The sequence below is a fragment of the Carettochelys insculpta genome, chromosome 28, assembly GCF_033958435.1.
Source record: "Carettochelys insculpta isolate YL-2023 chromosome 28, ASM3395843v1, whole genome shotgun sequence".
NCBI lineage: Eukaryota > Metazoa > Chordata > Testudines > Carettochelyidae > Carettochelys > Carettochelys insculpta.
The window spans coordinates 5,998,249-6,022,725 of NC_134164.1; the positions used below are offsets into that span (position 1 = coordinate 5,998,249).

Below are 24,477 nucleotides of genomic sequence, written 5' to 3' on the forward strand. Positions count from 1 at the left end.
GACGTACGTGGCAGAAGTGGCAGCTTTCTCCTGGACAAGTGCAGAATGTCAACATTAGATTTACTGGAATGAGATTAGGTTCTTTGGTTTTCGCATCTGACTCCTTGGCAGGGTGAATTGATTTAAATCAAGGCAATTGATTTAAACCACCAAAAAAAAAATCATTGATCTAAATCAAGTGACCAAACAAGCTGAGACTGTTTGGAGTGCGCTTAATTTTGGAATAAGCCCCATTTAACTCCCTGGCATGTCTGTGGTTTCCCCTCTCCACCCCTTGAGAAAACAAGGATTGAATGGGGGACCCTTGGAAAAGCTGAGTTATGCTGAAGTGAAATAGGGAACAGACTTGTGGCATCGCTTTGGAATGTGATGGCCACAGACCATAAAATAAGGTGCCTGTATTATGTAATATAAGAAAATGACACTGGCAACTCTCTAGATTTCACTTACAGCAACTTTCCGTGTTGTATACTTGGGTGAGAGATTGAAAACCTATTTAACGAATTAAATAACCCGTTAGGATTTGTTAAGCTAAATTTTGTCCCTGGAAACACCCAACACAGCCAACAGCCTGGGAATTTACTTGTCAATCACACTTATACAATAAACTCTTCCATATCTGGCAACCCGGGATCAGGAGGTTGCCAGATAAGCAAATATGCTGGTTAAGGGAGAGCAGCTGGGGAGGCGCAGGCAGGGCTCAGGGAGGCAAAGCCATGGGATCCCCACATGAGGCCAGGGGAATGCTGGCAGTGCCGGGGCAAGAAAGCCAGGGCCAGAAAGCTGACGTAATGTCATCTGGGCCAGGAAGCTGGCAAGCTGCTATAGCTGAGGCTAGGGGAACACCAGCTGGGTTTGGGAACCCAGCAAGCTGCTGGGGCTGGGGGAGCTCTGGCAAGCTAACTGGGGTGGGGGAATGCCAGCAGCGGCAGGCTTGGGGAGCCAGCTGGGGCCAGGCTAGGGCAGGTAAGCTGCCAGGGTAGTGCTGGGAAAGAGCTGGGGTGCGGGGCGAGTGCTGGCAGCTCCAGGAAGCCTTCCGGAACTGGGGAAACACAGGCAGTGACCAGGGTGGGGGAAAGTGGCATGTTTGTGCCAGTTTTGAGAGTGTTCCAGCCCAACGAATACCGGATAAAAGAGTTTACCATACTAACAACCGTAGGGAGAGTCTTGAAAGATAATGCATTACAAAGTGAATTGCATTTAAGTTTGTAACAATCTGATCCAATTGGTCATATCCGCATCTTCATCCTCACAATTTTCTCTCAGAAGTTTTCCTTACAACGTTTCATTCTTGCAGCTGGGCCATGCATCTCCTTGTGTTGCTTATGCTTGACACATTTTCTTTCTTTACTCAGGGAATGAATGTCCTCAAAATATTCTTAGTGTCTGTATTACGTCCAAAGCCAGAGTCGGTTTTTCTGTAACGAAAGTGGAGGGGAATATATGAAGCTGGATAATGTCTTCCCCTTTTTCTTTCCAGTTCACTCCACTGTTCTTCTCTGTGTGGCCTCCATCCTTTTCTCTCTGAGGCAGTGTCTACACTAGCCTCAAACTTCGAAATGGCCACGCAAATGGCCATTTCGAAGTTGACTAATGAAGTGCTTAAATGCATATTCAGCGCTTCATTAGCATGGGGGCGACTGTGGCACTTCGAAATTGACGTGCCTTGCCACTGTGCGGCTCGTTCCGACGGGGCTCCTTTTTGAAAGGACCCCGCCGACTTCAAAGTCCTCTTATTCCCATGAGCAGATGGGAATAAGGGGACTTTGAAGTCGGTGGGATCCTTTCAAAAAGGAGCCCTGTCGGGCTGAGCCGCACGGCGGCGAGGCACGTCAATTTCGAAGTGCCGCGGCCACCCGCATGCTAATGAAGCGCTGAATATGCATTTCAGCGCTTCATTAGTAAACTTCGAAATGGCCATTTGCATGGCCGTTTCGAAGTTTGGGGCTAGTGTAGACGTAGCCTGAGAGCGTCTTAACTAACTCCTCTGCTGTGCTCGGCCAAGGTCCACCACCACATAAGCCCAGAACTAAAACACTCCTATCCAGCTTGGGGGTTGTTGGTTTTTTGTTTTTTTTTTTGGACATGTTACTTTTTTTTAGTCTGCTGAGAGAAACAAATGAAAAGCCCAGAACTTAAAAAGCAAAAGCTTGGGGTTAGGGTGCATCCACTTAGATGGTTAGTTCCAATTTTGTTTAACTTGAGAGAGGTTTGTTTTTTTTTTGTTTTTTTTTGTTTTTTTTTGTTTTGTTTTTTTAAAAAAAGTCCACTCTGCTCCTTGGGCCACTAAGACTGGGGGGTTTGCAGTAGTTTAAAAGGGTGGAGAGAATTCAACAAATTATTTCATTAGCCAACATTTTGTTGTTTCTCATCCCATGAGGCTATATTTCATGTCCAGTATTGCTATTCAATAACTTTTAAAGATGGTTAGAAGTGCAGAAATCCTATGGTTTGCTTGCTTGTTTTTCTTTTGTTTTTTTTTATATATGAACCATTAAAAGTTAGCATCTGTATTAAGTTTATCTAACTTTGGTCAATGCTCTAACATACATGAAAATCTCTAATTCTTTTTTCTTAGCTATTTCAAGAAACCACTGAACATCTACCTCGGGTTTATTCCTGAAATGATTTTCATGTCATCGTTGTTCGGCTATCTTGTTATCCTCATTTTCTACAAGTGGTCGGCCTATGATGCTCACACTTCAAAGGACGCACCGAGCCTTCTCATCCATTTTATCAATATGTTTCTCTTCTCCTATGGCGATCCCAGTAACAAGATGCTTTATAAAGGGCAGGTATGTGAAACTGGGAGAATGGCGGTTTATAATTGTAGAGCTTTTCATTCCAAAGAGCATTATACCTGAGAGGGAACAAAAGATGAAACAAGAACCTAGTGATGTAGGGTAGCACGCTTTACCCTGAGGTATTAGACTCTCTGTTTGCATGATGACTGTACCAAACCATTACACAACGTTCTCAAGAAGGGAAGCAAAGAGGAACTAGTCCAGGTTTGTCTGAAGCTAACTCCCAAATCTGGTGCATGATCAAAATAGCAAATGCCATTCCCTGTTTGTGGCGAAGTAGCATGGGCTCTTCTGGAACCAGAAGAGATTAGGACTCTCCTTGTTTTTGTCCATTTCAGTAGCATAATACGATCTGACTCTAGATGCTAAGATGCCTCTCCAAGGCAGACTCAGGAGAGAGTTGGATCCGCTGCATAAAAATCCACGTCCGTTTCCCTTGGTGGTCTCCAATGTTCCTTCTAATTTTTTTTTCCATCCACAGATGGAATAAATATTGATGATGCACATCCGCACCTGTCTGGGTGCAAAATAAGCATCAATAACCATGGGCTCAGTGCCCGTTGGTGTCTGATGCCTCTCACTATTTCCTTCCATCAGTAAAAACACATGTTGCCAGCTGTGGGTGTTCTGCTAATCAACTGGCCGGCACCTCAGTCTTTTCTGGACAGCTGCCCAAGTGCTCCGCTTACAGGGAACGCTGGAGGTCTCCTATCCCAGGTGATGCCCATGCCTCCCCTTGGTACAGTCTGGTGCCAGCATTGCTTGAGGGTGATGCAGCTTCAGACAAACAGTAAGAACAGTTCAGTGTGCTGGGTTGGGAAGTGACCTTTAGAACAGGATCTGTGCACCAGGGAACTGGGGAGTTATTCACGGGTGAGCGTTGCATGAGACCCGTATGTTCAAGCCCCTCAGAGGAATGGAGTGTTCACTGCCTCACCTGGTACTTTGTCTCTGTTTTTATTCACAGCAAGGGCTCCAGTGCTTCCTGGTGGTTGTGGCGCTGCTGTGTGTGCCGTGGATGCTGGTGGTTAAGCCCTTGGTCCTTCGCCATCAGTATTTAAGGAGAAAGCATTTGGTGGGTGAATGTTTGTGGTTTGGTATTTCTGATTAAACCCATCAGTAGTTCAAAAGCTGCAGGCTCCATCTTGGTCTTGGATACATAAGTTTATGTTGGGGCATAACTTCAATCCCCTTTGCGCACACATACGCAAGTGGCCTGAGAGAGCTGAATCTACCTCTGTTTCTGCATCTAAAAAAAAAAAAAAATCCTTTTTATCCATGCACGGTAAAATAAATACCTCCCAGTTGGGTACTGCCAGCCCACAGAGGAGCATGGAAGCCTCATCGCAACTAAGGCGCAGACATGAGTCCAATGTGCAGAAGCAGGGGAGTGATTAATCAGTGGATTGGTTGATAGGAATGTCATCAATCTGATTCAAGGCACTTGGCAATTTAAAAAAGAGACTGGTTTTTGCTTGTGAATGTGCGAGCTTGTCCTTGAAGGTATTGTCTTTTGTGGCTATGCAACTGGCCTTGTATATAAATACAAAATGTAGGAACCTGGCATATATGCTCTGAGGCGAGTTGAAAATTCTCCTTGTGTATGTGACAGACAACTGTTAGGATGTTACAGCCTGTCAAAGTGCAGCTCAGTTAAAGACGCTCCCTCTCCCTTCTCTGACCATCTTCCATCCTCCCATGTCCCCTCCATTCGTCTCCCTTTCTCTTTTGTTTTTCTTCCTCTTCCCCCTTCTTCCTTCCATTCACTATCAGGAAGGGCAACCTGTGGAGGGCCAAGTCAGCACAGCCCAGAACGAGCAGACACTAGAGGCAGCAGCGGCTGCAACAGTGAGTGGCTTTAAAATCATGTGACGGATATAAAGATGGGAGTTGGTTTAAAGGAAAATTACACTCCATAACCTCTGGACTAGTATCTACCCTTCCTAAGTCGGTAACGAGATTCCCCTGGTGGTGAAGCAGTTTGTGTCTGAGTCCAGTATCCTCCATATAATTGTGATGCATTCCTCGGTAGCCATGTGCACAAATGAAGGAGAATAATTGACTCTGCAATGCAAAGACCTTTCTCTGAAAATTGCTGGAGAGATTCTCACCCTGTCTTCCTACCTCCAAGATGCAGTGCCCTGGTTTTACGTTCTTGTATATTTGTTTTCTGTAAACTAGCTTTGACCTCTTCTGTTTGAAACCTTTCTGTTGACATTCCATATTCCAAAAAAGTCATGTGTGCTCCTCTCACCAGCACTAACCCTGTGGCTTGGCATTGAGAATTGATGGGCTTTTTTTTTGGTTTCGCCTGCTGCTTTGTGTGGGGACTTGCAGAACTCGTTGTTCCAATGCAATAACTGTGTCTAGACAGAGCTGTGGGTAAATCTCTTAACTACCATCCACAGCCAAAGCCTGCTGCCAGCTAGTGACTGAAACAGCCTTCTGTCTTGGCACACCAGATGGACATATTTCAGATTGTGCCATCATATGAAATGTGGCCTTTTGTCCAGAGACTAAACCCTGCCAGTACATGATCTGAATTGGATTTTGCACTCAGTTTTATTGTAAGTGACCAACTTACAATTAGGTCTAGTCTTAGATGTTAAACATTTTCATAACATCCCTTCACTACATAGCCCTACAAAAGCTGTCAGGGTTGAGAAAAATCTGGAAAACTGCATTCTTGTGTATGATCTATTATACTAAGGGCTTAAGGAGGTCAGCTGTGAAAGAGGGTATTTGCAGGCTTCTAACACAGTCCTATTCAGTGCACAGCAGAGGGTCAGATCCCCATGTGCTGGACAATGTCAGGTTTGATATCAGTTGAGCTGAAGTGATTGACGCCAGCCTGAAGAGAATATACATTAGCCAAACGCATAAGAGAAGGTTGTGTGTTTTGAATTAACTCCTGAGCGTCTCCAATGACTAGGAGTGAGGCTAGCAGAACACTGCAGTTATAACCCTTCATTGCGGGTTTCCAAAACGGACTCCAAACACAAGCTTTCATTCTTACCAAGAAGTATCCCACTTACTACCTTCATGCATGTCGTCCGCTTGTGTTCTAGTCAGGCCTCCCAGTGGGGCTTGTGGGGGGCAGAGGAGAGCAAAGGGGTGGATGCCCCAGAGCTCCAGCCATTGCTGCTGCTACAGGCCCCTTTGAAGTGTCGCGGCAGCCCTGCACTAGCTGTGTGCAGCTTGGGGGGGGGGGGGGGGGGGGGGCAGGCGGTACCTCAGTCCAGGTGGTGCAGAGCTAACTGACTTTGGCTCTGCCCCTTCTGAGGCCAAAGCTGGCTGACCTAAGGCCTGTGGCGGTGGTTGGTGCCACTGGCTCTGTTTTTATTACAGCAAGCGATCTGGCACCTAACTGAAGGTAATCTGACAAGAATTGAATAAATCTATTCCAAGAGTAGGCACCTGGCTTCACAAACTTGTGTCCAGACCAAAAAACAAGGTTTTGAAAACCAACCTGTTCAAGTGCGTTTATGCTAATAACACATTAGTGTGAGAAAAGCAAGCTTGTTAGCTGGTCTGTTATCGGAATCCCAATGAGCTATGCAAGCAGGGGGAGGGCACTACATTTGATCTCCTTTGTTTTTCGTAGTCCTCCTTAAATTAAAAAATTTAAAATGTAATTTAAAATCCATCTTCACATCCCATATCTCTAAAGTACTTGTGCACACACTGAAATGCCTTTGACGCCCAGGTATGCTAGAGAGAGTCACTTAAACAAGTCATGTCCAATTAACTTTTCCTGTTCTTGAGAATTTTCCAAAATCTCCTTTATTACCTGCAAACCTATAACTGCCAGGTGCGCCACTAACTTTGCATTTATAGTATTGCATCCTTTAGATCTGTCAAGGTTTAAAGCTCCGAACAAATCAAGTAGAGTCTCAAGTTGCCAGAAGTATCTTACTCTGTGTTCTTGTATGTGCTTGAGTGAAAATAGTGGAAATCTGCCTATTTTGTGCAAGGCTGGTTGCTGGTTACTTAAAATCCTAAAAACAAGTTTCTGAGTGCAAATTAGATTGTCTGTCTCTAAATTCCTTCTAACCATGCTTTCTTTAAGAGAACCTGTTGAATGGTGAAAGTGCTATGCATGTCCTTGGTGGCTAGTTGTATACTTAGCGTATGAAGCCTGTGTAGCTGGTTTAATGTAACTGAACAATAACTTACGAAATGAAGCAGTCCTAACTTCATCAGTTAAAACCCAGTAAAGTCAGAACAGAGTATTAAATGTTTTGAGGAGGAGCCAACGGGCAGCTGACATTAAGGACTTAAGATGCTAAACAAATGTCTATAAAAGGAAACATTTGAACAATTCAGGACTACCATGCAAGAAGAGGTCCGATTCCCACCCAACACCATCCCTCCCGATGTGTGGTGTAGGCATGCTTGTCACAAACTGGTGTGGAGCAAGAGTATATATTTGTTGGCAAAGCAGCATTTTACCGCATGCTATTCGCCAGGAAGCAGTGGATTTAACATACAACAGCGTTTGTCTTTCTGTCAAAGATTCCAGGAGTTCCAAAAGCGATTGGTAACTTAACAAAGGGTTGCATGAGCTCCCCTCACTTCCAGCCATTGTATCCCTTTGAGAGCATCTAGCTCTTAGTCAGAGGGAAAATTATTTTGTGTCAAGCTTTGTAACATCCCAAATTAATTCAAAGGGGTTTTATTGTTTTTCAGGCCCGGCAATTATAAGCACGCGTTTCCCACTCCAGCCGGAAGAGAAGCGTATGCCGTTTGTGAAATGTGTGCACCTTGACTCTTAACCTTTTCTTTGAGCTGCTGCTGCTGCTGCTTTCTGGAGGTGTACAAAATGCGATTTCTGATCCCCTCCACAGGTGTGCCACTAACCCACAGCAACGCTCTGCTCTTTCTCTTTAGGGAACTCACAACTTCGGTGGGATCCGAGTGGGCAATGGACCGACCGAGGAGGATGCAGAGATCATTCAGCATGACCAGCTTTCAACCCATTCTGAAGATGGGGATGAGGTAAACTGATCATCTTACTATAAAGCTGGCAATGAAGCGGTCTATTTTCTGCTTGATTATATTCACTAGTCTCTTAAGGGCCTCGCTTTGGTACCAGTATTGACGGTAGGACTGAAACTGTGGAAATGTTTAGATCTGTTCTAATGTCCTGCTTCCTCTCACTACCTTCCACTCATCCTCATCAGTGAAAGCCCACTGGGCAGGTCAGAGACTTTATAGCCCCTCCTGTCTGAACTTTTCAGTGCAAAGAATGGGCATCAAATAAGCCAGCTTATTTTCCCTTTAGGCTGAATGGTAAAACCTAGGCCAGGAGTCAGACGCCTCCGGCACAGGTGCCAACAGAGGCATGCAAACCCCTTTTTTATTGGTATGCAAGGCAGGAGCTCAGCACCCACCCCCCCAAAAAAAAATGCAGCTAGGCGCTTGCTCCAAGTCGCGCTGCCTGTGGATTAACAGAAGACCAGCTAATGCTACCAACTGCTATTGAAAGGGTAAAGCTCTTTCTCTTTATTAATGAAGCTGCTGTAAGTAGGGCTATTAGCACCTTTTAAGAAGGTATAAGCAGCACTCGGACCATACACAGTGGTCCAAAGGTTAAATTTCAGGGCTCCACCTCCGAAGTGTTGATGCCCCAATCTAGGCAGTTGGTAGAGACATGTTTTCACTCCAATTAAAATAATTGTGTGTGTGTGTGTGTGTGTGTGTGTGTGTGTTGTTTATCTTTTGGCATTTATAAGCTGATATTAAATCCAACTGTTTCTTGGCCACTAAACTCTTGTTTCAAATTCACTTTGGTTAACCTGTTTTCCTGACTGTCTTGCCTTTTCAAACCCACGTGGAGGGAGTAAAGGGGAAAGCGATATTTGTCATCATGGGGACATTCTGCTGCCTCTTTGGGCAGGGTAGTGGACAGCTTGTTCCCACATGTTACACAGCCTAAGCAATATGTACTAAGGTGCTGCTGTTTAAAGATGTCATGTCAGTAAGGGATTTTGTCTACTTGTGTTCATGAGCAATACTATTGTGGGCCTCCTCACACTAAATATAAATTTATGTTTACCAGCCTGCAGAGGATGAGGTGGTAAGATGACAGCCATCTTTGCATTCCTATGTATCTCTGCCGTCTTGCATTGATGTAAAATCACCTGCTACATTAACACACAGTTGGTTTTGTTTGTTTTTTTTTTTCCTTCTTTTTTCTTTTAATACCGTGAATTGTTTTTCCATGAGACAGAGCTATATACATGTCATGGGCCATTTTCAGTACTCCATACAATATCCTTTCCATTTTAAAAACAACCTTTTCTGAATTACTGCATCTCTTGTTTTTGTTAAATTTTAGATCCTTCTCAGTTGGCCTGCACACCTGTTGAACAAAAGGGGTCTTCTAAATGTTAGATTCTGTCTTTGGTAGCACTTACACAAAACAGATACAACAAACAGTCTGGAAATGTCTGGATTTTATGCAAACTGCTTCTAGATTTTTTTTCCCAGCTGTCATCCAGAGCTAGGTATTCAATTGTCTGAATGTTGATCTAAACAAATGCAGCCAAATATTTGGAACCTACAAAACTGGACTTGCCAGCCTGAATCTTTGGGCTGAAGTACAAGAGTGCCAGTCACCCTGACAGTTATTCACGAACACTGCTGTGCACTGTACTTATTGTTTAAATATTTATCAGAGTCCGTTTATTTTATGCTGACTGTGTGCATGCTGGGAAGAGGGCTCTGTTTACCAGACTGGGTTTTACTGAGGAATTCTTGCAGTTTATGCTCCTATGAAGAAAGAGATCTGAGCTCTCAACAGCTAGTTTGACATAGCTGTTTGAAATGTTTACTGCTTTGGCTATTTAAAGTGGGGGAACAAGAATAAAAATAGCACTATCTGTGCTCCTTTCCCCACACTGATCACTTAGGCTACGTCTACACGTGCACCCAACTTCGAAATAGCTTATTTCGATGTTGCGAGATCGAAATAGGCTATTTCGATGAATAACGTCTACACGTCCTCCAGGGCTGGCAACGTCGATGTTCAACTTCGACGTTGCTCAGCCCAACATCGAAATAGGCACAGCGAGGGAACGTCTACACGCCAAAGTAGCACACATCGAAATAAGGGAGCCAGGCACAGCTGCAGACAGGGTCACGGGGCGGACTCAACAGCAAGTCGCTCCCTTAAAGGGCCCCTCCCAGACACACTTTCATTAAACAGTGCAAGATACACAGAGCCAACAACTAGTTGCAGACCCTGTATATGCAGCACGGACCCCCAGCTGCAGCAGCAGCAGCCAGAAGCCCTGGGCTAAGGGCTGCTGCCCACGGTGACCACAGAGCCCCGCAAGGGCTGGAGAGAGAGTATCTCTCAACCCCCCAGCTGATGGCCGCCATGGAGGACCCCGCTATTTCGATGTTGCGGGACGCGGATCGTCTACACGTGCCCTACTTCGATGTTGAACGTCGAAGTAGGGCGCTATTCCCATCCGCTCATGGGGTTAGCGACTTCGACGTCTCGCCGCCTAACGTCGATTTCAACTTCGAAATAGCGCCCAACACGTGTAGACGTGACGGGCGCTATTTCGAAGTTACTGCCGCTACTTCGAAGTAGCGTGCACGTGTAGACGCAGCCTTAGGGTTGTAAAATGCTACATCCCCTTAAATCACATAATTTTAAGAAGTTCATGGCACATGGATTAACTCCAAGAGGCAGAAACTCCAGACTCTTCTCCAAGCTGCACTGTCACAAACGATTCTACGTTTATTTTGAATTGGTTGTCGAAATGCTTGGCAGGTATAGAGATGCTGCAGATGAAAGTGAGGGATGCAGAGACTCCCCCGTCCTGCCCCAAGATAATGTTGTGTGAGTTTTTTCTTCTTTCCCAGAGAGTCAATTCCGGCTCTTCCGGACTGTGGCCATTGTTCCCACGGCAGTGCTAGAGGTGCAGTATTGCCTCAGGCTTTGTCTCACGCCTGTGGCGAAAGAAGGCCATTTGTAATCCCTCTCCTCTTTTGTAGAAATAGATACTCCTTGCCAATGTGCTCCTAAGGAGCCACTTTTTACTGAACAGTCTTTTCCTGGTAAAATCCTGGACCAGATCATAAGTGTGTTTTCATTGTCGTGGGAAAGAAGAGTAAAGAAAAGCTCCAACATGCAGGGGTGAGTGCTCCATTCTAAATCAGGTCTCATGCTTAACAAAAAGCATCAACTTCCACTGGAGCCGTGGAATTGAGAGAGATTCTTCCTACAGGATTTCTGCCTGGATGGCCAGTAGAAGAACTGATCAGTAAGAGCCTGGACTGTGCCTGCGCCGTAGCTCCAAACAGCTTGATGCTTCCCTACTCTGCTGACACTCGGTCATTACGACTACCTTGCATCTGGCCTCACTTCTTTGCTCTGTTCTTCTTTCGGCAGTTCGACTTTGGGGATACGGTGGTCCATCAGGCCATCCACACAATTGAGTATTGCCTGGGCTGCATTTCCAACACCGCTTCCTACCTGCGGCTGTGGGCTCTCAGCCTGGCCCACGCACGTGAGTATCTTTCCAAGGCTGGCGGTGTCTTGCCATCAACCTGGACAAAAAGGTATTCGGCGTGCATGTATGTGCCAGAGGGAGAAACTGCCCTGGTGGGGGTGTCATATTCTGGGTTGTAATGCAGACCATTGAGGGGGCCCTGCACCCGTGGGGGTGCGGGGGGGCTTCATGATGACTTGCTATCGTAGCTTCCAATGTGGGCTAATCACAAACAGCATACAAGTCGCATTGAGTGCTTGTGTATAGCTGCAGTCCTGCTCCAGCCACTCTGGCTCCAGCTGCCCATCAGCAAATGCCAGCTACTTGCTGGCTTCCAGCAGCGGTGCTTACTGCCAACAGGGTGAGCGTAACACAAGCCAAGGTCCACATTTTTCTCCAAAAAAGGGTGCTCTGCATTGCCCAGCCTTCTCCTAAACAGGTTGGATATTGGAGTTCCGTTGCCCCATAAGGGGTCAGTGTACAACAGTCTGGTAATTTTAATTGGGATTACCAAATAATTCAGCTTCAACGCAACACTGGATTGGCTTTGCTTAAGGAATGCAAAAGTTTCTTTAGCAGCCAAGAGAGGTTTTAAGTGAGTGCAGTATTAGGTGCTAAAGTCAGAAACAGAGAGAGAAACAGAAAACACTATCTAGTAGCTAAGACGTGACTGACTAGGCTGGGTTCAAGGTGAAACCCTTACCACATCCCCTGCAAACTTTCAAGTCAAGATCTTTTGAGTCTGTAATTCCTTTCAGATGCAAGGATGGAGCTGTGGAGTCTTCTGTTCTGTGTTAACACAAAAAAAAAAAATCAATCTGTTCCTGCACTGCTGTGCCGCCAGAACGTGTCCCCTTATGAGGTGCCAGCTTGGCTTTGAGAAACCAGTTTTTACACCCACACCCATGCACTTCAGAACTTTGTACACTGTCTAGCTATGTGCATTTCACTGATATTGAGCAGCAAGGTCTTAGTTTTTGAAAAGATACCTCAGTCACAGGGTGTATTTTGTACAAAGATTACTACACTAGCAGAGGTGGAAGAAGTACCCCCCAGAATTACTGGAGTAAAAGTGCAGCTCCTTTCACTTGAGTAAACTTATTCCCGTGTCACATCTTGATTGTACTCAAATGATTTTCCAGAGGGTCACCGGTGACTTGTAACCTCCTGGCCCCGGTCGCTGTACTTTTACTCAAGTAACTTCCGAGATACTTTTTCCACCTCTGCACACTCATGTGGAGGGGGTGGCTACAGGAGTTCATTTGGCCAGTAGAATAGGGTCGGGCTGGGCTGGGCTCGGCTCCTGGTTGGCTCAGGGCACTGGCTCTTGCAATCATAATTTTAGCCTTTGCTTGTCATTTGAACAGTGAGTATAGAATGGTAATGTGACAGTGGCGCAACAGCAGCTTGCTAGGAGCCCAGAGCAATCGGCACACAATGAAGCATATTGCAGTTGCCTTCACCTCTAACGCAGAGCTGGGTCCCCTTTACACTACAGAGACCAAGTTGAAGACTTGCGCGCTGGGGGAGTGGAATCTATTTCGGACCTCCTTGCAGCTGTGATTTGGCCACCCTGCATTGCGGGCTGTCTGCCCCAGCTTGGTTTCCTGTATTAGTTTTTGTTTGAACAAAATTGTTCAGTTTACAGGAACTTTACACCCCCCCCCCCCCCACATATCCCCCCCCACGCCAAAAAAAAAATCCTTGGCCAAGTGCATCAAGTTCTTCGTTCTTGGTTGGGTGACTAGGGAGATGTGGGAGCAGTGGGTGCTGGGGTCTGCTTGTGCAGGGTGTGTTTAGAGTGTCCCATGCTCAGGCAAGGTAGGTAGAACTTAAGTGGGTATGTCGCCACTCTGGCCTCGCACCTGTGCAGAGAATTGAAGCTCAAGTTCAGGTTCTGATGACTGCAAGCATGTCTTGTTCCTCACAGGCAGCCCTAGTGGGAACCGTCCCTCTGGCTCCTCGAGTGTGGGGAGCAGCCCTAACAGAGTGGGAACAGGCCAGCTGCAAACATTACCGTAAAGCCAACTCTCAGCGAGGGAGAACTTCCCCTTCCAGCCAGCCAAAGTCAGCCACGTTCTTCCTGGCTTTCTCCCTGCAGAGCTTTCCGAGGTGCTCTGGACCATGGTGATCCACATTGGCCTCAGTGTGAGAAGTCTGGCTGGAGGTTTTGGCCTGTTCTTCGTGTTTGCTGCTTTCGCTACCCTGACGGTGGCGATCCTTCTGATCATGGAGGGCCTGTCCGCTTTCCTTCACGCGCTCCGGCTGCACTGGTGAGCTGATGGGAATGTAGCAATTTTAAGGCTATTGTAAGCAAGATGATTACTGATAATTCACCACCACTGTCAATGCTGTGTCCTAGACTAGGACAAGGAGCAATGCGCTTAAACTGCAGAAAGGGAGGCTTAGGTTGGACATTAGGAAAAACTTCTAACTGGATGACTAAATAAATTGCCTCAGGAGGTTGTGGAATCTCCATCACTGGAGATTTTTGAGAGCAGGTTAGAGATCCATCAGGAATGGTTTAGATGGTGGTTGGTCCTGCTGTGGGCGCAGGAAACTGCACTCGATGACTTGGCAAGGTGCCTTCCAGTTTTAGCATTCTCTGATGCTGTATATACTTCCCTCCCCCCACCACTGCAAGCAGTGTTTAGGCTTTGCTTATAAAATTGAGTTGGTATGTGATGTTGCCTGGTGCCTTTTGGGACGTTGCATGGATAATGTGCTGAGTCTGTTCTACAGCTGGCGGATTCTGGCAGCAAGTGGGCTTTTAAATCTTTTAAAGGCTAGGGACCTTTATCTTCAGCTTTGGTTGTCCCAGTAACATACCTTACTCCCACCCTCTACTGTTAAGTCACTAGATTTTGCTTTGAAGTAACTGGTTAACTGTTCTGTGCCACAAATGAGTCCCCTGTGAAACCAGGTAACTCTTTCCAGGCAGCCTGTGTGGGGATATGGAAGGTTTGGGGCCTTCAGTTTGTATTTGCTGTGTTGCCTCATGCTCGCACTTGTTTCTCTTGTCTCATTAATGGTATTAACAGTGATTAGTAACCACTGTTCCACCCACAGCCAGCAGTATAGTTAGTCCATTCTCTCTCTCTGGAAGGTGCAGTGGAACAGAACAATAGCAGTTACGCGTTGGGCCCTGAGCTGCGGGTGATCATTTTGTCCATCTGGTTATCCAGTTCTTAGGCTGGGGGTCAGGAGAACAGTCTTTCTCCTGCACAAGAAGTCAAATCGCTTCCAGAAAGGATGACTGTTGTGTGAGATATGGGAGATTAAACCAGTGGTCTGGGCAGAGGTCACAGCTGAAACACTCCTTTTTCCAGTAGCTCATCGTGTGCTTCTCAGTTCAGCTAAAGTTAAAGAAAGTCCTGCTTGGCCAGCAGCCAAGGAGTGCTGGTCAAAGGAAGAAACCTGTTGCTGATCTTTTTTTCTCAGTGAACAACTGCAGGCGTTTCTCTTTTTTTAGGTAGCTTATTGACGGTGATGGGAAACATAATCTTGGTCACAGTCAGCGCTGACTGGGAGACCCTTAGCTGCAGGTTTGCTGCTTAACCCATTTTAGTGGAAAGTGAAGTAGCTCTGTAAAGTGGGGTCTGGCTGTCAAAGCTTATTCTTCTGGTCAGTGCATGGTGACTCCCCTCTTGCTGTCTCATGGCTTTTGAGGCAGCATCTGGAACGACGAAACTTTCTTCCTGGGACTCAGACTGAGGTCAAATGTGGAACTGCAGAACTATTAACTGTGATTTGTAACCTGTCCCTTTAAATCAGCTTTGGTACCCAGTGACTGGAAGATAGCTGATGTAATGCCAATGTTTTTAAAAAGAGCCCTACAGGCGATCCCAGCAGTTACAGGCCAGTAAGTCCAACACTGGTGCTGGGCAAATTAGTGGAAAACAGAGTAACGAATAAAATTTTCAGACATGCAGAAGAACATAATTTGTTGGGCAAAAATCAACATGATTTCTGTACGGGGATAATGTCTTTCTAAGCTACTAGAGTTCTTTGAAGGGGTTAACAAATGTGGACAAGGGGGATCCAGTGGACATAGTGTACTTAGATTTCCAGAAAGCCTGTGACCACGTCCCTCATCAAAGGCTCTTATATAAATTAACTTGTCATGGGATAAGAGGGAAGGCCCTTTCATGGGTTGAGAACTGGTTAAAAAACAGGAAACCAAGGGTCGGAATAAATGGTAAATTTTTCAGAATGGAGAGGGATAACTAGCAACGTTCCCCATGGGTCAGTCCCAGGACCAATCCTCTTCGACTTATTTATTAATGATCCAGAGAAAGGGGTAAACTGTGAGGTGGCAACGTTTGCAGATGATATTTAACTGCTCAAGATAGTTAAGACCGAAGCAGACTGTGAAGAACTCGAAAAGGATCTTGCAAAACTGAGTGACTGAGCAACAAAATGGCAAGTGAAATTTAATGTGGATAAATGTAAACTAATATACATTGGGGAAAAATAACCCCAAGTATACGTACAATATGACGGGGGGCTAATATAGCTACAACTAATTGGGAAAGATCTTGGAGGCATTGTGGATAGTTCTCTGATAATATCCATGCAGTATTCAGTGACAGTCAAAGCAAGCAACATTAGGAATCATTAAAGGGATAGAAAATAAGACAGAATATCTTTTTACCCTTATATAAAACCATGGTATGTCCACATGTTGAATAGTGCATACAGGTGTGGCCTCATCTCAAAGATATATTGGCATGAGAAAACATTTAGAAAAGGGCAACTAAAATGATGAGGGGTTTGGGACAGGAGCTGTATGCAGAGAGATTAAAAAAGCAGACTTTTCATTTTAGAGAAAAAGAGACTAAGGCGGGGTATGAGAGGTGTGTGTAAAATCATGAGCAGTTTGGAGAAAGTGACCAAGGGAAAAGGTACTTGTTCCCAGAACCTAAGAATTAGGGGACACCAAATGAAATTAATAAAGAAAAGGTCTTCACCCAGTGCACAGTCAACCCATAGGGCTTCTGCCAGAGGAGGCTGTGAAGGCTCTTTTTCCAGAGGCTGGAGATGGATGGGAGGGGAGAGATCTCTTGATTGTTACCTGTTCGGCTCACTCCCTCTGGGGCACCTGGCACTGGCCTCTGTCAGCAGACGGGACACTAGGCTGGATGGACCCTTGGTCTGACCCAGCATGGCCATTCTTATGTTACATAGTTGTTTACATCTATTTCAAGAGGCTCTAGGCCTTTAGTCCAATGCAGTCACCTGGATTTTTATGCAGTCAGCATAGCAGATTCTCTTTGGTGTTTCCTCTGTCCATCATTCTTTACATTACACCCTTCCTTCTACTGAACACACTTAATCTTACCATTCTCTATGCAGCTAGAGAAAACCCATTAGCTGCTACGGGAGGGGTAGTTCATATTTTGTGTGTGTTGAGGGAGTCAGTAAATAGAGAAGTGAAATTACTTAAGGGAAGCGTAATCACTCCCTCCCCGCCCAGAGTAGGTTCCTCGTCCCTGTTCGTTTTGTTTTTAAGGCGCACTTATTCCATCTGCAGTGTGGCTAGCTCTCTGGCCTGCTTCAAATAGTTTTTAGGTTCCCCTTGTGCTACACGCAGAACTAGGCAGGAGACCCTAGGAGTAACTCCTCCTATCCCATCGCCTTGAGAAATCGATTGTGTCAGTTCTGAGTGCTCCATGGCTGGCAAAAAGAATGACTCGAAGCCACAGGTGTAGCTTGTGAAGGGTGTGCTCCGAGGCCTCTGAGCTCAGCTCCTTGTTCTGTTTTCTTGCCTGATGCGTGCCAATTCTAGACTGAAAATGGGCACAAGGGGCTGTATTAGGCACTTGCTAAGTAAACACAGCACCACGGTTTCTGTTCTGGGGGCCTTGGCAGTCCTGTGGCTGGAATGCCAAACCCTGTACATCTTTGAGAGTGGGAGAAGCAAGAAAACTGTTTCAAGTCTCTTTTTTTAGTAGGAAACAAACTGTGGTGTTGAAGTGCTGACTGCAGCTTGCAGGACTTACTATTATTTCTTCTTGGGATGATAACAGTACTTTTGCACCCCCTGTTGGCTGTTTCCAGGTGCATATTGAAGCTTCCTGGTATGTTCAGGGATCTTCAGAATTCAAACCACAAAATTGTGATTCATAGAGGAATTCATATAGCCATTTTCTGTAGGGAGGGGCTCCCTGCTACAGTTTCTGCGACTATTGAAAATGGCAGCTGGAAAGCATTTCTCCTCCCTCCCTGCCGGCATCCAGCCTAGAAAAATTCACATGGATTACGTTTGAGCCCGTTTGTTTCTAGCTGGTGTTCCTCATCCTCACACAACTGTCTGATTGTATGTAACAGCAAAATCCAGCGAAAAGCACTTTGATCTTGTGCCCACTCCAGTGTGGTGTGCTGTTATCAGACAGTGAGCAGTGCATCAGCTTGTACATCATGCTCAAACTCTTGCGATGTTTACTTGCAGCTGAATTAGTAGCCGGCCTTCTGAGTTTGCCACTTGGAGCTGCAGCCTGCAGTCTTGCTCTGCAAAGAGGTGGTAGAACCTTTCAGTTTTGAAGGGGGAAATAAAATGTAAAGATTTTTTTCAACTCTCTGAATTTTCTTCCACAAGAAAATTATCCTGAAAGTAGGGACTGATGTAAATAAAGCAGGTGCTTTTTAAAACATAAGCCTCTTCTGCTAAGCAGTCACAGCCCCATACCTATGCCTGGGAGTGCACCAAGGTAGGGCTTGCTTCATAGCCTCCTTCAGTCAGTGGGTCAGGCTGTATGGTATTTATGTTGTGCACAAACATGTGGCTGAAAATGAACGTCCTAGTTAGCACAAGGAGGAGCGTTGCACCAGGCCTGGTTTTTAATCACAACATTGAAAAATCACGTGGGAGTCTTAACGGTGGCCTGTTGGTAGGCAAAATCAGGGGAGTTCTGGAGCCAAGAAGCGACTAACAACTGGGAGCAAAGTTGCCACGTAAAACAGCTGCAGGGCGCTTCCTGGGGAACTCCGGAAGCAGAACTCCGGTGTGAAGTCACGTTTCACCTAAATGTGTCTCAAACCTGCAAACTCCATGAAAGCAAATCTTCCCCTCCGCCTGGAGATGGGAAGAGTACTTTGTTTCAACGGGTCATGAAACATTAGCCCCATAGTCCAGGTTACTGATGGAGGAATCTGGATGTTCAGAAACAGTACAAAATAAATCTGCCTGGCTTGCCCAGTTGGAGAGCTCTTAGATGAATCTGTATTTAACTTAGTGAGGTAAAACGACCTTGAGTCCTGCGCTCAGCCTGTCCGTGGGTTGTCATCGCTGTGGAACAATCCTAAGCATCTTGTCTCCAAATAATACACTCTTAGCATTCTTTGTAGTCTGAACTTGGAAGCTGTGCATGTCCCATACAGTCTTTCCAGCATGGGACAATAGCACCAAGTACAGCTGTCCTCAGAGCAAGTCTGTGAGATTGGGTAAGATTAGCTGGCTTTTGTAGCTGAGGATGAGGAGTCATCTTTCTGGAATTCTAAACGGGTGGGTGGTTCAGGCTTTATGGAAAAGAGGAGTCATTTTAACATGTTGTGTTGGTGGAAAACAGATCTGCCTAGCACACCATCAGTTTATTTTGTACTTGGTCAGAAAGTGAATTCCTCTATCAGTAAACTAGCCTGTGTTTTGTGGTTAATATTTAGCAATCTAGAGACACGGCACTCGGACTTTGCTCTCCTCCTTGCACAGCTTTAGTTGCCCTCTTTAACCTTCACTACAACGTGAAAAGCTGCTGATCCCGCTGTCTAGAAAATCCAGGCAGAGCTTGATTTCCGTTTTGTAGAGCCAACAGTCAAGTTACCAACCAGTCTCCTCTTTTTCTGTATTTGCTTTTTCTTAATGACATTTTTGTGGCATCACTGTTTGAATTCAACACGGCCGGGCATGTCGTTCACTTCCTTGAAAACCCTATTCCTAGACCTTGTAGAGAAGTAGAACTTCTCTAGTGACACAGGCCTGCGATCAGCTGGCCCAGCACTCATCAATTTGGCACTGCATTCCCGAGTGCTTGTGGAACTGCCCTTTTTAGGCAAGCAGTTCTGCAGACAGGTCTGTGAGTGGGACTGAGCCTCCCCTTCCCACCCTTAGAACAGCAGGCATGGCTGCAGAGCTGACCAGGAAGTGACTGTGCTCCAGTTGGAAGGACTGTGTGTGACCTCTGTTCCTGTAAGCTCTGCCCAGGAGAGATTCAGGTGCTGCCTAGCTGATTAGCAGAGTGCCCACCTCCATGGCAAAGCTCTGCAGCTTCATTTATTTATTAGTGAAGCTGTTGTCAGTAGGACTCCGCCTTTAAAAAGTTTCACCGGCACGTGGGCCGCACATAGGGATCCGAAAGGTCAAATTTCTGCACTCTGCCTGGGAAGGGTTGCTGACCCTTGAGTTAATGGGAACCCTGCCTGCAGCTAGTCCAGAGCGCTCCTCGGGTTCTGCGTGGAGCAGATGTATAGCAGCCTGTCTCCAGTGGAAAGAGTCAGGTCAGCTCCTGGGGCAGGGAAGGTGTTGCATTTGTCTCGGGGAAGAGGATATTGCTACAGTCGCGTTGTCAGCGTCAGGCTGAGGGTGTGAGGAGCCCTCGAACGAATGGATCCCCACCTGCTACTCTTCTGGGGGAGCTGTACAGTTCAGACTGGGCTCGGGGCACCCAGGCATCAGTTTGCCCCAACTCCAGTGAATTAACCGCTTGCAACAGCTTGCGGATGATCCACCTCCGTTACCTGGCTGCTGCTTCAACGTCTAACGTGCAAAGTTAAAGAACAGGGAGGTTCAAGTCCTTGCAGCTATGGTGGGGAGACTCAGCTGCTCAGGCTTTCTCTGAGTGGTTGGTGTTGCAGGAGCTCTGTAAAATGCCCTGGCTCTGCCTTAACTGCTAGTGCCAATTCACTTCCATGCTGGTCACAGAGCTATTTCCATCACCCCAGCAGTACGCTAGAGGTGAGGAGGATCTACTGGTCTGCAGTGGGTTGTATCATTTTGGCAGCTGTGCTAAACTTTGCTGCAGGTTTTTGGTCTGTATTTTTCCTGAGCACTGATCCATGGGTTGGCAGGACCACAGATGTTCCTGGATGAGAGTGCACCAGGCTGATGTTGGGAGCTAGAGCCTCCCCTCTGCCCCACAGCAGCATGGGGACAGGGGCTGGAGCCCCAGGGAAGGGATGCAGGGGCTGCAGCAGCCCAGGCACACACGGCTGTCTGAGGGCAGAGGCCCTAGACCGCCCTGGTCAAGCGAAGTCTCTCTTGTTCAGGACCTGTCGGGTCCTGACCATGCTGGGTCAGGGAAGTGGGGTGGGTGGGTGTGTGTGTGTGTGAGAGACAGCTCCCGTGGCAGATACTGCACCTCAGGGGGCTTTTCTTCCAGGCTTGGGGAAGGCATTTTTTCATGCTCCATGTGAGCAGAATGACAGATGTGCATGGAACGCGCTGTTGCTCAGCCTTTGGAGGGCCGTGACATGGATCTTAAATATCCCTTTTGGCCATGAAGTGTTGATTTCCTGCATGCATCTGCTTCCCAGCCACGCCATGTCCAGATCTCTCTCAACCCTGAGGTCCCAAGAGAGTGGGAATGGCCAGTGGGGGAGGGGGGAGGTTGCAGTGTTGGGTGTTGATGTCAAGATAGACTTCAAACACAACAGAGGCGGCAAGCCGCAAACTGCTGTGTTGAACCAACAAAAAGGAACCCTAACGGGCTGCTTTGTGCTCAGCTGCTGTGAGCTGTAAACCGAGAACTGAGGGCTCGACAGACAGGCACGCGCCCTCTGCCCTAGCGAAGCGCTCGGTGTTCCTTAGCGGGGAGGGAGTATTCATTTCCAGGAGGCGTGGGTGAGCTGTAGACATGCTCCGCCTGGAATCCCGTGGGCAGGTGTAGGCGTAGTGGGGGCCCCCATCCCTGCCCGTGATTGCGCAACTGTGTGTGGGTTTTAGTTCATAAAAGGCCCTGAGCTCTGGGCTAATCTCATGACCATAAATTGTGCGTAGCAAATGTAACAAGGAAGGGCAGTCTGCCGTGCTGGAGATAATGCTTGGCCTGGTATTTGGGGAAGACTAATAATCCTGAGCAGTACTTTTTTTTTTTTGGTAAGGGGCTGGGGGGAGGAGCCAGGATTCAGCTGGCTCCGCACACACCTCCGCCCCCCTCTGAGGTCCCGGTACTCAGTACTGGCAAGTACCAGCACAAAGAAAGCACTGATCCTGATGAATCTAACCACAAGCAAGGGCCGCTTGGCTCAAGAGCAAAGGAGGGACCTCTAACTAGGCAGGCCCTGAATTAGGTTTCCAAATTAATCCTTCAGCACCCGGTAGACCCCTGGATGGTGCACAGCAGCTTAGAAATCAGCACGAAAATTTGGTGCGTGACTTAAAAAAAAGTCTGCTCACGGGTTGGTTGGAAAAAGTGCTTTACCCGTGACCCTGTCGTTCTGGGGAATCTTGCTGGAAAATCCCCCATGGATTGCTTGGAAAGGCCTGTTAATATGAAAATCCCAGGAGAGAAGGTCCTGGGGTCTAAGCACAAACCAAAAACCCCGGTAAGTCCCTGTTTACCGAACGTGAAGCTCTGAGGGCTGAGTGAGTTGTTCTGCAGCACTTGAGCCAAAGCAAGAAACGCGCTAGGAAGTCATGCAGGGGAGCCGGGGAGCTTATGGGGAACAGCAGGTATTTGACGAATCCTAGTTCTCTGGCTCTTCCTGGGAGCAAATACCAAGAAGTCTGGCAGAAACTTCGTGTGGTTGAGTGTCAAGAGTTATGTTGAATGAAAGTGACCTGGTGTTGCTGTGTATTCCCATGCACCAAGGGCGTGTCTTAGACTCGAATCTCAGGTTGCACCTAGGGCCTTGGGCATGTCCAGCACTTAGCTGCCTGAGCAGGACGGATCAGAAAGATTAGCAATCATGGTTACAATTTCATCCGATTCCGTGTGGGACGTAGCTGCTCACTGCTCTGATTTCCACCCCCACCCCGCTTTACAGAATGGGAATTAGTCACAGGACACTTACTGTCAGGGTTCCTGAAAAACACATGAGGACCTTGGCAATGAAGCTTTCGTTCCCACGTGGAAAATCCTGCTCATCCCAGGGATTCCTCAGCAGGGAACTCATCCTTGTTAGCACAGGCAGGAGAATGTCAATGAAATGTTTGAACGCTTCACTCGTTGGCTGTGTCAGGAGAGCGTCCTGTTTGCAGATGGGGCTGTGTTTGACTTGGCTGCATTGTCGTAGGTACTCAATGCTGCTCGAGTTTGGTTGCTTTCCAAAGAACATCACCAGTGTCCCCGTGGCACTTCAGTTTCTACCATTTTTTTAAAGAAATTCATAGTGCCAAATGTGTCCTAATAATGCTGCAAAATTCCTCTGCTTGAGCTCCTGGGGGAGACGGTTCCCTGATTCCACAATGTGCCCGGCTGGCTCTGGTGGAGAGGAGAATGGAAAGTGTTTCTCACAGGGCATGCACAAATACTGCAGTTGTTTTGATGATGAATCATGTTATTTCTTTCCCTCTTTGGCAGTGTTTTTGGCCCTGGGGCCGCTCTCCAGGGTTGCTCCTTTCCAGTGGAGTTTAGTAGGGAAAATAAACGAAAAAGCAGAGTTAATGCTGGGGTTTGGAGGTGACGTGCCTATCTGTGTTTCTCCAGGCTGAGAGGGCAGGGGAGATGTTCAACAGCTAAGTATTTTCTATTAAATACTTTAGAACTTCCCTCCTCCCGTCCCCTCGGTCAGTCGTGCCTGGGCAGGAGGAGGGGAATTCTAACATATTTCATAAGGAAATTTAAAATTGACCTGGGGTAGCAGGCCTTTTCAGTAGCCTGGGGGAAGAGGGGACTGTAATACGTCCTGTCTCCGTGTGTGCCATTCTCAAACAAGGCTGACCCTGCCTTTAGCAAGAGCAGCCATTGGTCAGGTGGACTTTAAGGCATTACCATGTGTTGGCCTCAGTCTGCAGGAGGTCAGATGCTCCTGTGGGCAGGTGTCGGAGCCCGGGTGGCCGTTTTGCTCCATGTGGCTTTGTTGTAGGATGAGTTGTGGACAGCGTCGAAGGTAGCAGGAGGGCTCCCAATGTAGTGACTGATCCAGTGGCATGGCTGTGGGTCCCGGGGGTGCCTGGTTTGGGGTGGGGCTTAGAGCAGTCAGCCCCAGGTCCTGCCCACACTCCCTCAGAGCTGAAGGGTTGGCAGCACAGCACTCCATGGTGTTTGAAAGGGTCCCGGAGCTCTGTTCACTGCTCTGGCTATTTTCAGCAGTGGCAGCAGCTGAACTTTTGGCTCCTTTGAAATGTCAGGTCCCAGGGCAACTGTCCCCTTCACGCCATCCCCAGCCCCCGTCGGCGGGCCTGCTTGCAGCTTGCCGAGCAATGGGCAGGGCTAGATCTGCCTGAGAACACCATTCATGCAGGTCAGACTGCAACAGCTGCAGGCCCCGGCTGAGATCATGGCTCTGGTGTGCCAGGCATTGTACAGCCACCTAGTAAGAGTCCCAGTCCAAAAGCCCTGATCCTTGTTCGAAAGCCCTGATCCTGGTGCAGGGCTCCACCCCACACAGGGGAGGTGTGTGAGGTGGCAGGTTTTATCCTCCACACTGTACGTCACCCCTGACAGTGTCAGCTTTCCAAGGCAAGTGGGCAGAAGCTCAGTTCCATGCAGTGTTTTAAAGCATAACTGGCCAAAACCCTCAGTCATCTGCAGAGAGCCATGGTGGCCCTTCCCAGGGCCTGGGGCAGATGGGGTGCTCGAGGTTATCCCTGAGTGAAAAAGATTGGACAAATAGTCTGCCAGGAAAAATGCAACGGCTTGGGTGGGAGAGCCTTGTATGAAAGCCCATCTGGGGAACCTGATTTTTCCAGAGAGGATGTGGTGTGGGAGACGCATGGTCCTTTCATAGCTATCAGCACCTGCTTCATGGATTTCATCCCATTTTTCCCTGGCTCATGTAGAATTGACCTTTCTCCAAGGAAAGCGGCGTTTTGACCATTTTTTCTCCCTTCTGCCAAGGGTGGGGGGAAGAGGCGAAATCTGAGTGGCGCACTTTTTACTTCTAGTAGTTCAGCTGATCCCTGCTGAAAGCTTCATTTCATCTGCCTGTCCCAAAACAGATTGTACTTTGCAGTCCCTGCAAAGAGCAGCTGGTGTTCGACAAGTGATCATTCTTTCTCTCTCTGTCTT

The 24,477-nt window shown here is 47.2% G+C and overlaps 1 protein-coding gene and 1 long non-coding RNA gene across 7 annotated transcripts in view; one reads left to right on the top strand and one right to left on the bottom strand.

The window, feature by feature from the left end:
* ATP6V0A1 (ATPase H+ transporting V0 subunit a1) overlaps window positions 1-24,477 on the top strand; it is a 53,380-nt gene that overhangs the window by 24,655 nt on the left and 4,248 nt on the right. For 4 of the 6 annotated variants that reach the window (XM_074978990.1, XM_074978992.1, XM_074978993.1 and 1 more), the window contains exons 16-20: window positions 2,579-2,795; window positions 3,772-3,879; window positions 7,695-7,802; window positions 11,212-11,329; window positions 13,413-13,584. In XM_074978990.1, coding sequence (XP_074835091.1) covers window positions 2,579-2,795; window positions 3,772-3,879; window positions 7,695-7,802; window positions 11,212-11,329; window positions 13,413-13,584 — 723 coding nt within the window. Of the gene's footprint in view, window positions 1-2,578; window positions 2,796-3,771; window positions 3,880-7,694; window positions 7,803-11,211; window positions 11,330-13,241; window positions 13,585-24,477 lie in introns of those variants that run through there. The other 2 variants (XM_074978996.1, XM_074978995.1) reach the window with 2 other exon arrangements.
* On the bottom strand, window positions 11-24,459 carry LOC142002688 (uncharacterized). Its single transcript, XR_012642698.1, has 3 exons — window positions 22,319-24,459; window positions 1,152-1,418; window positions 11-30 (listed from the first exon to the last, which is right to left on the bottom strand). It is a non-coding gene; the product is annotated as an uncharacterized LOC142002688 (long non-coding RNA).